General features: G+C 38.4%; 1 protein-coding gene across 1 annotated transcript; it reads right to left on the bottom strand.

Moving 5' to 3' along the window:
- Positions 1-243: 243 nt before the first annotated feature.
- CCDC195 (coiled-coil domain containing 195) lies at positions 244-10630 on the bottom strand. Its single transcript, XM_061147894.1, has 3 exons — positions 10375-10630; positions 5299-5542; positions 244-355 (listed from the first exon to the last, which is right to left on the bottom strand). Exons 1-3 carry the CDS (start codon positions 10628-10630, stop codon positions 244-246), a joined length of 612 nt encoding a protein of 203 aa, XP_061003877.1.
- Positions 10631-11541: the final 911 nt, after the last annotated feature.

Here is an 11541-nt window from a genome sequence, read left to right as displayed (position 1 = left end):
CTAAGAGAGATCTTGGACTCAGCTATTGAAAGCCCTTAGTGAGCATATTCTCAGAGCTCTTTGCTCTGAGTTTGTGTTCATGTGCCAATGATGCAGGATATTAAAAGAGTAAATGAGCTTGTATCAGTGAAATATCAGCCCACAATTAACTCTAAGGATAAATCACTATGACTTCCAAACACGCCTCAGTGTTCCCACATTTTGGAAATCAACTGTGTCTTAAATTTCACCACCTTGAGTATCCTACTCTAGAATAGTACTTAGCTGGTTTGGTGAGTATTTCAAAGAACTTGAATCCTTGGAATATGAAGACATGTTCATGGGTAACAGGAAACCGACTGTCTTTGTCTTGTCCCTAAAGAAAGCAGAATAAAGGAGAGAGAAATAAAAATTGAGTGAGGCTTTACACAAAACATTTACTATTTCTACAAAACATGTACTATTTTTCCAAGCACCAAATAATGCCTAAAGAGTTAAACGTTCAACTTACATATACCATACTATTTTTTTGTTTAGTTGTTCAAGAAAACAATTTGGAATGTAAGAAAATATGTTGTAACTGGCCTTTTGATTAAACCAGTGGATAGTGCTGGTAAAACTAAAACTTAAAACTTTTGAGGGGAGGACTGTACATCTGAGGATTCTTAGCTTGATGTTTAAAGTTAAAGATTAATATGCTCTCTCAACAAAGGGTCCTGCATATCAAAGCTCTTCAGTTGAAATGAAGCAGAAATTTGGGACAATTATTTTCTAAATCCAGATCAACGCACCATTTTGGATTTTGATGACTATCCACCACACCATAAGACCTAGTGTTATCTGGGGGATTAAATCTTTTCATTGTGCCCACTGCTCCTTTCTCCTTGAACAGTGTTATGTACAATTTTGACATAAACCAGGATAAAGTGCTCCCAGGAATAAGTCTAAAGAATAGTGTTTAGAATGATTGTCTTTTCTCTAGTTTTGATATCTCTCTCTTTAATTAGATAAGGCCATAATTCCACAGAATGGCATTTAGCGGCTGTATTGTGGGGAACACACATCTGCTCCCTCCCTTGGGAGGAAGGCCAATTGTTCCATATGTTGGGATCAATAAAATAATAACTGCTCTGCCACTTAGCAAGCATTCACTAGACTCTCCCATTTATTCTTCACAAAAACTATGAGGTCATGGCTATTATGATTCTCTTTTTACAAAAAAATAAACTATGGCACAGGACAGACTAATAACTTTTCCAAGACCATGCTCTTTGCAAATGATGGAGTTGGAATTTTAGTCATCTGATTCCAGAGGCTGTCTTCTTAATGACTTTGCTTAGAAAAAGAAGACAATGTATTTATTTTAATGTGTCTGTTTTGTCCTATTAGTAAAATAGCCTTTCTAAGTTCAGTTGTGTATATGGACCCTCTTCCCTAATCTTTCCAACAGCCTAAGGTTATTATTTTTTTCTTGAACGCAGGAGGAAAAGATAGGATTTTTATGTCAAAGTGAGGGAAAAAATTAAAATACAATCTCTAGTTTCTGGAGAGCATGGGTTCTTAGAAATATTGATACTGGCTTTCTTCTGTAAAATACTTTCTTGGTATAACAGTTGAAAAGTTCATGAGCAAATTAGGTACGATATCTCATTGATTTGAAAGCTAGTTCAAACATATGGTTGGTTCTTGATAAATCTTTGTAAGATTGTTTGAAAGCTATTAGAAAGGAAATGAATTTACTCCCCAAATTAGAGGAAAAATGTAATGAGTTGTTACTTTACTAGTTAATCCCTGAGAAAGTAAAAGACAAAATAAAAAAAGACTACCAAAGAAAATGCTTAATTCCTACGAAACCATTCTCTGTATCTACTGGGTTTTATGCCAACCCAGCTGTTGATTTTCAGCCGTTACTGACTTTCTTGCTTTAACACAATTCTACAATTGGCTCAATCTTTCAAATTAAAGTAGGTTCCAAATTAGAAATGGATTGTGTTCTAATAGTTTATTCACTGGCAGCTTGGAAGTTGGAAAACATTTTGCTTCAGAAAAGTAATGCATTATAAACATTGGCTAGGTTCCCAAACTATCATAGAAAGTAATATAAACTGAAATGGAAAAATTAATATTACTTTATTTCTCAGTGTAGTGTTGTAGGTCTGTGGACCTGTACTGATTTAAGTGCAAAAACTAAACCATTATAACACAGACAGTGTACAATTACAAACTACCTAGATACTAGCATGGAGAGATAGCCATTAAAATCTCAGTGATGGGGACTTCCCTGGTGGTCCAGTGGCTAAGACTCTGAGCCCCCAATGCAGGGGTTCTGGGTTTGATCCCTGGTCGGGGAGCTACATCCAGCATGCTACAACTAAGATCTGGTACAGCCAAATAAATAAATAGAACAAATAAAAAAATAAAAATCTCAATGGTGGTTTTTCAGGTAGTGGGATTATGGAAGATATTCCTTTTTATACTTTTTACTTTGTATATTGTATTTATATTTTTTAATTTGCAATTTTGAAAACAAGGAACATTTAGTGCTTTCATATGACTGTCTATTACATACACACAATTTTACTCAGACAAAGGGTACGTCTCTGCCTTTCTTCCCTTCTCCCTCTTTGAAAACACATGGCCATTGGAACACAATGGTTGGGTGTACACTTATTGTTTCCATATCCTACATCTGCTCTGTTAACAAATCTTGTTGGCTCCATCTTCAAAACAAGATTAGAAACCACATTCAGTTATTGCTGTTGGCCAATAAATAATCATTTCTTGCCTAAATTACTTTTTAGCTTTAAACTGGTCCTCTTGTTTTCTGTATTATTTTCCTATAGTCCTTTCAAAACAGAGTTCCATATATATGTTATATATTAAAACATTTACTAATGAAAAGAGTATGTTATACATCCCAGTTCACTTGCAATAGATCTAGAACACTGAAAAGAGTGAATGGCCATCCTTGGCTCTCTTTTTCATTGCTCTCTGTCTTGCTTGCTCCCTCCACTGCATTCAAAGCCAGCCTCCTTGCCCTTCCTTAAACACCGGTCGTTTCTGAGCCCACCCAGCCCTCTGGCAGTCACTGTTCTCAGTGTCTGGCAAGTCCCCTCACCCATCCACTCCAAAGCCCCACTCATATCCCCAGAACTCTCTCTCCCGTCTTTATTCAAATGCTGTCATATTTTCTGGCTACAACAATTCATTTCAATTAACATTTCAACAATGCTTGCTTCTCAAGCCCTTCATTTTTCCTTTGATTGGGTTACTTGTTTCCCTGTCTAACTATATGCTTCATGTATTTTCATGTTGATTGATCATCATATTACAGAGGAAAAACTCCACATTGGCAGAGATTTCTGACAATTTTGTTTCCTGCTGTATCCTCAGTGCCTAGAATCCTGCCCAGCACATAGTACACATTTAAGATGTATTTGTTGAATGAATGAATGTGTATAATGAAAGCATAAAAAATAGACCTAAAGGATAGAAACAAAATTCCTGGTAATGCTTGCCCCTTAGGAGGACAGGGGAAGAGATGTCCCTTTTCTTTCTTAGTTACACGTTTTTTCTTATATATAAAAATATCTGATAAACTATGACAAAACTCTTGCAGATGGATATGTTGGTATTTGTAATATTAGTTTCTGAATATTTGTGTATTTTGAAAATTTTCGTGAAGACATTTTTTATCAGTTTTCCAATAATTACTGGATAAAGCACGTACTCCCAGCATTCCATGGAATGCCTTCTGCAATGGATACTGCCAACCTCTCCATCCTCACTGACTTCCCTGCTTCTAGTTTTCTCCATAGTCATGATTTCTTCTATCTTCTTCTCTTTTTTGCTCTAGTGGGGTATGCTGTACATTTGTCTTTGCCTGTCCTTCCTGACCGGGTTCCTCTCTCCTCCTGTAATAGAAATTTCTATAAGTGAAACATGATGTTCATCCTGCTTCATAAAAGTGAAATAAAACTGGCTCAACCTTTGTATCCTACATCCCGTGGGAAGACCAGTGCTCTTTTCCATATTTATGAGAATTCCTGATGGCTTATTAATTATGACTACCACTTTGATTTGATTTCCTGCCACTGCTGAATTAGATGACTCACTTATTCTCTAAACAACCATATTTGTTCCATTTTCTCTTCCTCATGATAAGTTAATCATGAAACCAGGTCCCTTTTTCTTGATTTTTCTCCTTCTCCTCAAAAGAGAAAAATGTGTATAGACTCTTTCTTTTTTAAGTAACCGTATCATTTTTTTTTCTTTTTCTGAGTCAATTCCCATCTAGGTTATTACAGAATATTGAGTAGAGTTCCCTGTGCTAAACAGTAGGTCCTTGTTGATTATCTATAGTGTGTATAGACTCTTGATAAAGAGTCAGAGCCTAACTGGGAATTGGGAGGTAGAAGTACAGAGGGTGGAGGAGGGGAGGTGATACTCTGACACACTAGTGCTTGATGGTGACAGTCTTGTTCCAAAAGAGCTCTTGGCTTTACCCACACCAGGGACCACTGGCCAACTCTCCTCTAAAAGATTCCCAGCCTACTTCTAAAATGTTTTCTCCCTCCCTCCCATTTGTAGGCTGCTTCTAACTCCTTAAATACCAACTCATGTATTTTGCAGAACAGGCCAGTTTTGTCTTTGTCTCTTAGCCTGTTTGGCTAATGCCTAAAGGGTCCTTTCTTGTACCCACAAAAGCCCATGAAGTCGCCTTCCTCTACAAGCACAGTTCTCCCTCAGAGAGAAATTTTGCATTTGGCTCCCAGTGTAAATGTGTCTTCTTCCTGAGACACACTTTATTGTAGTGATCAGTTTGCTTGTGTGTCTTTTTCCCTAAATGAAAGTTTTGAACATAATGTTTTGCTTTTGCTGAATCTTGGATCGTCAGCACCCAGCCCAGAGTACCATCATTCATGCTTGATGAGTAAGTGAAGACTGATTACTTTCCACTTCTTACAGGCATCTATTAGAGAGTACCATTTGATCTCAGATAAATTTGTTTCTTTTGGTTCTCAAAACTCATAAATGTGAAAGAAATTATTATGGCTAAATAGCCTCCTTGTTTATAGTTCCTCCACTGTATATGACCTTGCTTATCCAGGGGAATGTCTCAGTAGCCATCACACTATGCAACTATAAACTGTCTCGGGGCGGATTGTACCTTGGGCTGCGCTGTGCTTAGTAAGTCAGTCATGTCCGACTCCCCAGGGACTGGAGCCCGCCAGGCTCCTCTGTCCATGGGGATTCTCTAGGCAAGAATGCCGGAGTGGGTTATCATGCCCTCCTCCAGGGGAATTAATTGTACATTACCTGCAACCAAAACCATGCTCAGGAAAGACTCCTTTGCTGCAACCACTGGTAGTAAAAGAATCCGAGGTAAACATCTTTTCTTCATTGTCTTGCTTCTTAATTGAAGAAACCAGTGATTTGACTCTCCCTTGAACTTCTAGAAGTCCACAGTTTGGATGTTTTCTCCTAGTCTTCCAAGGGTCACTTGCAGTTAATGAAAGAATTGGTGAGGAAATGGAATAGCGTCTAACAATCATGACATTGCCTGTAAGGGAGACACAAAATTCAAGTTTAAAAATTCTATTTTTTAATAACATCCCCAAATGGAAGACTGTATTACTAGTACTTTATTGAAACTAACTAAACAAAACTGTTGTTTTTAGATGAATTTTTTGCATAAAAGATATTCATTCATTGATTTATTTTGCAAATAATTGAGTTCCAACCCTGAGCCAAGCACTTTTTAAACAGATGGATGTGTGCAAGTGAAAACACAAAATATTTGCTTGCATAAAGCTTACCTTTTTGTGTGGCTGACAGATGATAGACAGATATATGATAAAATTCAGCTAGCAATAGATTTTAGGAGGATGAATAAGACTGATGAGAGCAAGGTGCTAGAGATAGATGAGGGCAAGGTCTGGAGGCTATTTAAATAGTGTAGTAAGGGAAGACCTTCCTGAGAATACAGACTATGAACAGAAACTTGCACACAATGAAATAATAGAATACTACTTTAGAATGGGAAGAACATGAGCTTGTAGAGACGCGGTTCCGGATGGCTTCTTGAGCCTCATTCTAGAAGAACGTGCCCATCCATAGCCCCTCATCACCTGAATGATCACAAATAATTGAACTGGTTGATGCCAACTGGCCTGAAATGTGTGTGTTTGCTTTAGTTGGGCAGTCATCTCTCTCTGTTGAATGAGAGATGAAAGCAAGGCAAAGAAGTGGGAAGAAGTAAAAATGTCTTGGGACTTCCCAGGTGATCCAGTGGCTAAGATGCCACACTTTCAATGCAGGAGGTGTGAGTTTGATCCCTGATCAGGGAACTAAGATCCCACATGCCTTGAGTTGCAGCCAAAAAAAAAAAAAAAGAAGTAATGCCTGTGTGGGAAACAGGAATTTTTTCTCTTTCTCTCAAGAGCTTTATGTCTTTAGTTTCTGAGGGTTTCCAACTCAATTTCTATCCATAAAGGTCTCCTAATAAACTATTTCCTTGAGGCAAATCATATCTCCAGTCCTTAGAATGAAAGCATCTTGAGTAAAAGAGCTTTATTTTAGGGCATCTTGGTTTGTCTGCATCTCACATCTAACACTCTGCTAACTGACCTGGGGCCCATCATTCAGCCTTTACTTAGACATCTAGTTATTACCACTGGGGCTAATGACACTGACCTCATGGACTGGATTCATTTTCTGGTGTACTTAATGAATGTTTGTTGACTCTATTCTTCTCATCACAGCTTTGCCATTAACTAGCAGGAAAGTGTAAGAAAGTTCAGCATCGTGTTTAGGTTTTCAGAGTCCTAGAAGCACAATTTTCTCTTTTTTAAATTTTGTGACCCGTGTCTGTAGAACACAAACAGCAAATTATATAGCTATTACAGGAAGTAGAGGCTGCCCTTGCTTTTTATAATATGGAAGAGCAGAAGATCAGATTTTAGGCAAGAGTCTGTGGGGGAGTTTAAGTTCAAATCCAACTGAAGTAGTTAACTGCAAATACTATTCATAAATTATCTTTGAACATTTCCTTTGGCCATGATACATAACTTTTATAATGATCTAAAAAAGATTTATGACTATTGACAAACATAAAAGTTTCTATTTAAGAGAATTATAAAATAATCTGTTTATACCAAATGATAGGAAAATACAACAGAGGAAATTATACCAACAATTGCAAAGTTAAGTTTGCTCTTATATGAGACCTATACTCCAACATGACTGACCAGAAAATAAGTTCTTTGTTTATGTCCCTGGGTCACAAATAATCTGTATTCTTTAGTGTCTTATCAATAGAAGGGAAAGAATGTTCCGCATGACATCATGGGATCATCAGCACCATTTCAAAGATTATTGTCAAATGAAGTTTATTTGTCAGATAAGGGTAGGAGCAGATTGAAGAGAATCAGAGGTCTAGCAATGCTGGCAGAGAAGGCAATGGCACCCCACTCCAGGACTCTTGCCTGGAAAATCCCATGGACGGAGGTGCCTGGTAGGCTGTAGTCCATGGGGTTGCTCACAGTCAGACACAACTGAATGACTTCACTTTCACTTTTTACTTTCATGCATTGGAGAAGGAAATGGGAACCCACTCCACTATTCTTGCCTGGAGAATCCCAGGGACAAGGAAGCCTGGTGGGCTGCCATCTATGGGGTCACACAGGGTTGGACACGACTGAAGTGACTTAGTAGCAGCAGCAGCAATGCTGGAATTTCTGGGTAAAGAGTTGTTTCTTGCATCTTCTTTGCAGTATATTATCTCTTCCCTTCAAACTGTGAGACTGGAGAAGACTCTTGAGAGTCCCTTGTATAGCAGAAGATCAAACTAATCAATCCTAAAGGAAGGCAACCCTGAATATTCATTGGAAGGGCTGATTTTGAAGCTGAAGCTCCAATAGTTATGCCACCTGATGTGAAGAGCCGACCTGTTGGAAAAGACCTTGATGCTGGGAAAGATTCAGGGCAAGAGGAGAAGGGGCAACAGAGGATGAGATGGTTGGATGGCATCATCGACTCAATGGACATGAGTTTGAACAAACTCTGGGAGACAGTGAAGGACAGGGAAGCCTGGTGTGCTGCAGTCCTCTGGGTTGCAAAGAGTCGGACATGACTGAGCGACTGAGCAACAATCTCTTCCCTAATAGACCCAAGGTGAGAATTCGAAGGGCAGGAGGGGTGAGAGCAACATCTCCATGAGGTGGATTGGGTTTCATACCTGCCAAATGCTTGCACACTGTCACCGATATGTCCAGGAGGATTTAGTCCCAAGTGATTTGCTCCCAGACCCAGCTTGATGGTTCCCTTTCTTAAAGTGAGACACGCCTCTAATTTCACATTATCCCTTCTCAGAGTATAGGTTTATATTATTTTGTTTTCAAAAGAGGATAGGACAAGTTGCTTAATCTCTTTGGGTCTTATATCCTAAATGGTAAAATAAGGGGATGATCGCTTAAGTTCTTCACTAGCATCACATTCTTATGAATAAGTTGCAAGTATGAATTTGCCTATTGGCAATATCTTACTAAAACTGCTAATAAAAACTTTGTACTGAAGTCAAATAATATTTTCCTGACCTATCAAATGTTATCAAGACTACTACTGGGAAAGGTTGAAGGCAGGAGAAGAGGATGACAGAGGATGAGATGGTTGGATGGCATCACCGACTTAATGGAAATGAGTTTGAGAAAGCTCTGGGAGTTGGTGGTGGACAGGGAAGCCTGGCTTGCTGCAGTCCATGGGGTCACAAAGAGTTGGACATGACTGAGTGACTGAACTGAACTGAACTGAAACATCATGGAAAATAGTTTTGAAAGAGTTTTTTATGTCTGGAGTAAGGCAGTGGTTTTCAACTAGGGGAAATATCCTCCAGGTGATAATTGGAATGTCTGAAGACATTTTTGATGATCATGACCAAAGGGGAAGAAGCAGATACTTTACTAAACATCTTACAATGGACAAGACAGACTCCTATAACACAGAGTTATTCATTCCAAATGTCAGGAATTCAGAGATGGAGGAAACCTGGAGGAAGGATATATTACACGTCTGTATCTTTTTTTTTCCCCACTAAGATAAGGTCTAACTTCTAAGTTTTATTAAATAACCAACAGACAGAATAACTCAGATCCATAGCTGTACTTGACAACAAGGAAAAAGACCCCGATTGGAATCTATCTCCAGCTTTGAAGTATAGGGCCCCACACTAGAGAGAGACCGCTTTAACAGAAAAAAACAAACAAAAAAAACCAGCTGGAGATAAGACATGTTCCATTGCTAAGCTGCTCAGTACCTCTAAATAGCCTTGCCTGAAGCCTTTGACAGAGGATATTAAGCACTTTGAGTATTCAAGTATGTATCAATTTTATTTGAAAATGTTATATGTAGGCAAGTTCGAAAACTTGAATGTAGAACTTATTGAGTTGCCCAAAATCTCATTTGGCTATTTCTCTAATCAAGGAAAAATCAAAATGAACTTTTTTGGCCAACTCAATATTTTTCACTCTCCTGATTTCTAATTTCATGTATAGTCTTCACAGTCAAAATTCTTTCCCATAAAAGGTGAGAGATTAGATTTTTTAAAGAATGTATCAGACATTGACTTTTAGTCTTGAAGTCTCCAACCTGCATATAGTAAGTTGAATTATGTGCAACATACATTCATAAAGGACAGTAAAGATCTTCTAAAACATGGATAAGAAACAGTATCTGCCTTGGTTATATGTTTGTTAGATGCTGTACTAAGCTCTTAGTTTATTATTACAACCAGCCATCACCACCTGAGATAGGTACTATAGCACTTCTGAATGAACAAAATGAGGCTTAAAGATTCCTTATAACTAGCTCTAAATCAAGCGGTGGCTAATGAGTGTCAAATCATTGGCAACCATATTTGTCTGACTCTGATATCCGTACACTTAACTGTTGTGCACTACTGTTCTGGATTAATAAACGAGCACTCCATTTGACACATACCCATTTGGTGTTCTATTACCTAGCATTTAAATGCTTGAAGTCAAGAAAGGGGAAAAAGCATTCTTTTTCATATGACCGATTTCCACGTATCCATCATCTTGAACTTCTCAGGAATAACTGGAGATAGTTTTAATGTTGTTAAAATATGAGAATTGAAGATGTTAAAGAAATTTTTGCCTAGGGATTCAAAACTTCTCTATCTTGGCCAAATAGGTCATTTGGATTTTTCCATAGCATCTTTCTGTAACGAGAACCTTTTGGCCAACCCAATACCAGGAAAAAAACCACACCACTGTTAATACCAAACTATGCACTTATGTGAGAGGCACACTAAGCCAACTGTTTAACAGATAATGGCAAAGGTGGGCAGAGCCCCAAATAACTATAGGCAGTCAGTACCTTCGTGTTCTCTCACACCTGGGGCTGAATCAGTGGCAACACCACCATGAAGGGCTGCTGGAGATCGTCTGGGCACTTCTTCAAGGTTCCCGAGGTCTGTGTCTTCCTTTTCATCTCCTGATTCTCCTCCTGAGCCTGGGGTTCTCTGACTGCTCAACGTCAGCTTCATCTGGAGGGCTTGATTCTCTTTCTCCAGCTTGTGGATCTCTGCCCGCATTTCCTGGATAACTTTCATGAGATGGATATTTGCGGCCATTGCCTCTTTTCAGGTTCTCTGGTTGCTCCTTTGGGGAGAGAGGTCAACATTTGCTTATGAACCAAATGCACTATCTGCTCAGTGGAACAGGTTGACCCCACCCCTAAACTTTCCTGAACAATAGATGTCACTCTTCTGTTGCCATCTTTCAGCACCTGGGGAGTTAGGCTATCAAGGGAGGTAAAGGATCTCCATGACTTATTCATCCTGGGTTTTGTTTTTCAGAACAGAGCTTTTCTTTGTATCTTTCATTTCATATCAATCCACAGTTCTGGAATATTGCTTTGGGTCTACAGAAGACACTCTGAAAATTTCCAGCAAGGAACAGAATTTCTTGTTTCTGTCATGAACTCACCATCCGAGCAGCCACTCAAGTTTTTTCTCTGTTGCTATTTCTGGTATCAGATGTTTCATAGAATTGCCAACTGTCATGAGCACATCAAAGTGGGCACATAAGAATTATTCCTTGTCTTTTCTGTAGAATATATCATAGTTTTGTACTTTTGGGGTAAATTATTAATTTTGACACCTCCTGATTAGGTGTCAAAACTTAACTAACATAGGAAGTCATATGAATTGCAGTGAGATTATGTAAATGAGATGTCAATAATTATACCTTAATCCCTTAAGATAATGTCAAGGATGATATAATTACTTCTTGGTAGATTTCTTATGATCATTTTTGCTGTTATTTGGTTTCAGAGTGTTTGCTCAGGCAAATACTGCTGAGGGCTATTTTGGGAATGTAAGAAGATACAGGTCAACATTAATCTTGAATGAGAAGAACATGCAATAGTTAATGGCTTTCATGACCTATTTCCTGAAGAGCTTTTTTTCACTGGGAATGAAAGGTATGCGCTCTGTATCCATTTGGAAATTCAATTCATGCTTAAGCATAAATGCTCTTCTGC

Source organism: Dama dama, chromosome 8 (genome assembly GCF_033118175.1).
Source record: "Dama dama isolate Ldn47 chromosome 8, ASM3311817v1, whole genome shotgun sequence".
In the NCBI taxonomy this organism is placed as follows: domain Eukaryota; kingdom Metazoa; phylum Chordata; class Mammalia; order Artiodactyla; family Cervidae; genus Dama; species Dama dama.
Note: the sequence above shows the minus strand (reverse complement) of the source record. Positions and strands in the feature narration are given on the sequence as shown.

Coding starts and splice junctions, on each gene's coding strand:
- CCDC195 (XM_061147894.1), bottom strand. CDS start 10,630: ATGGCCGCAAATATCCATCTCATGAAAGTTATCCAGGAAATGCGGGCA. Junction 5,543..10,374: donor AGGTGTGAGAGAACACGAAG/GTACTGACTGCC, acceptor TCTCCCTTACAG/GCAATGTCATGATTGTTAGA. Junction 356..5,298: donor GAGCATGGTTTTGGTTGCAG/GTAATGTACAAT, acceptor TGCTTTCTTTAG/GGACAAGACAAAGACAGTCG.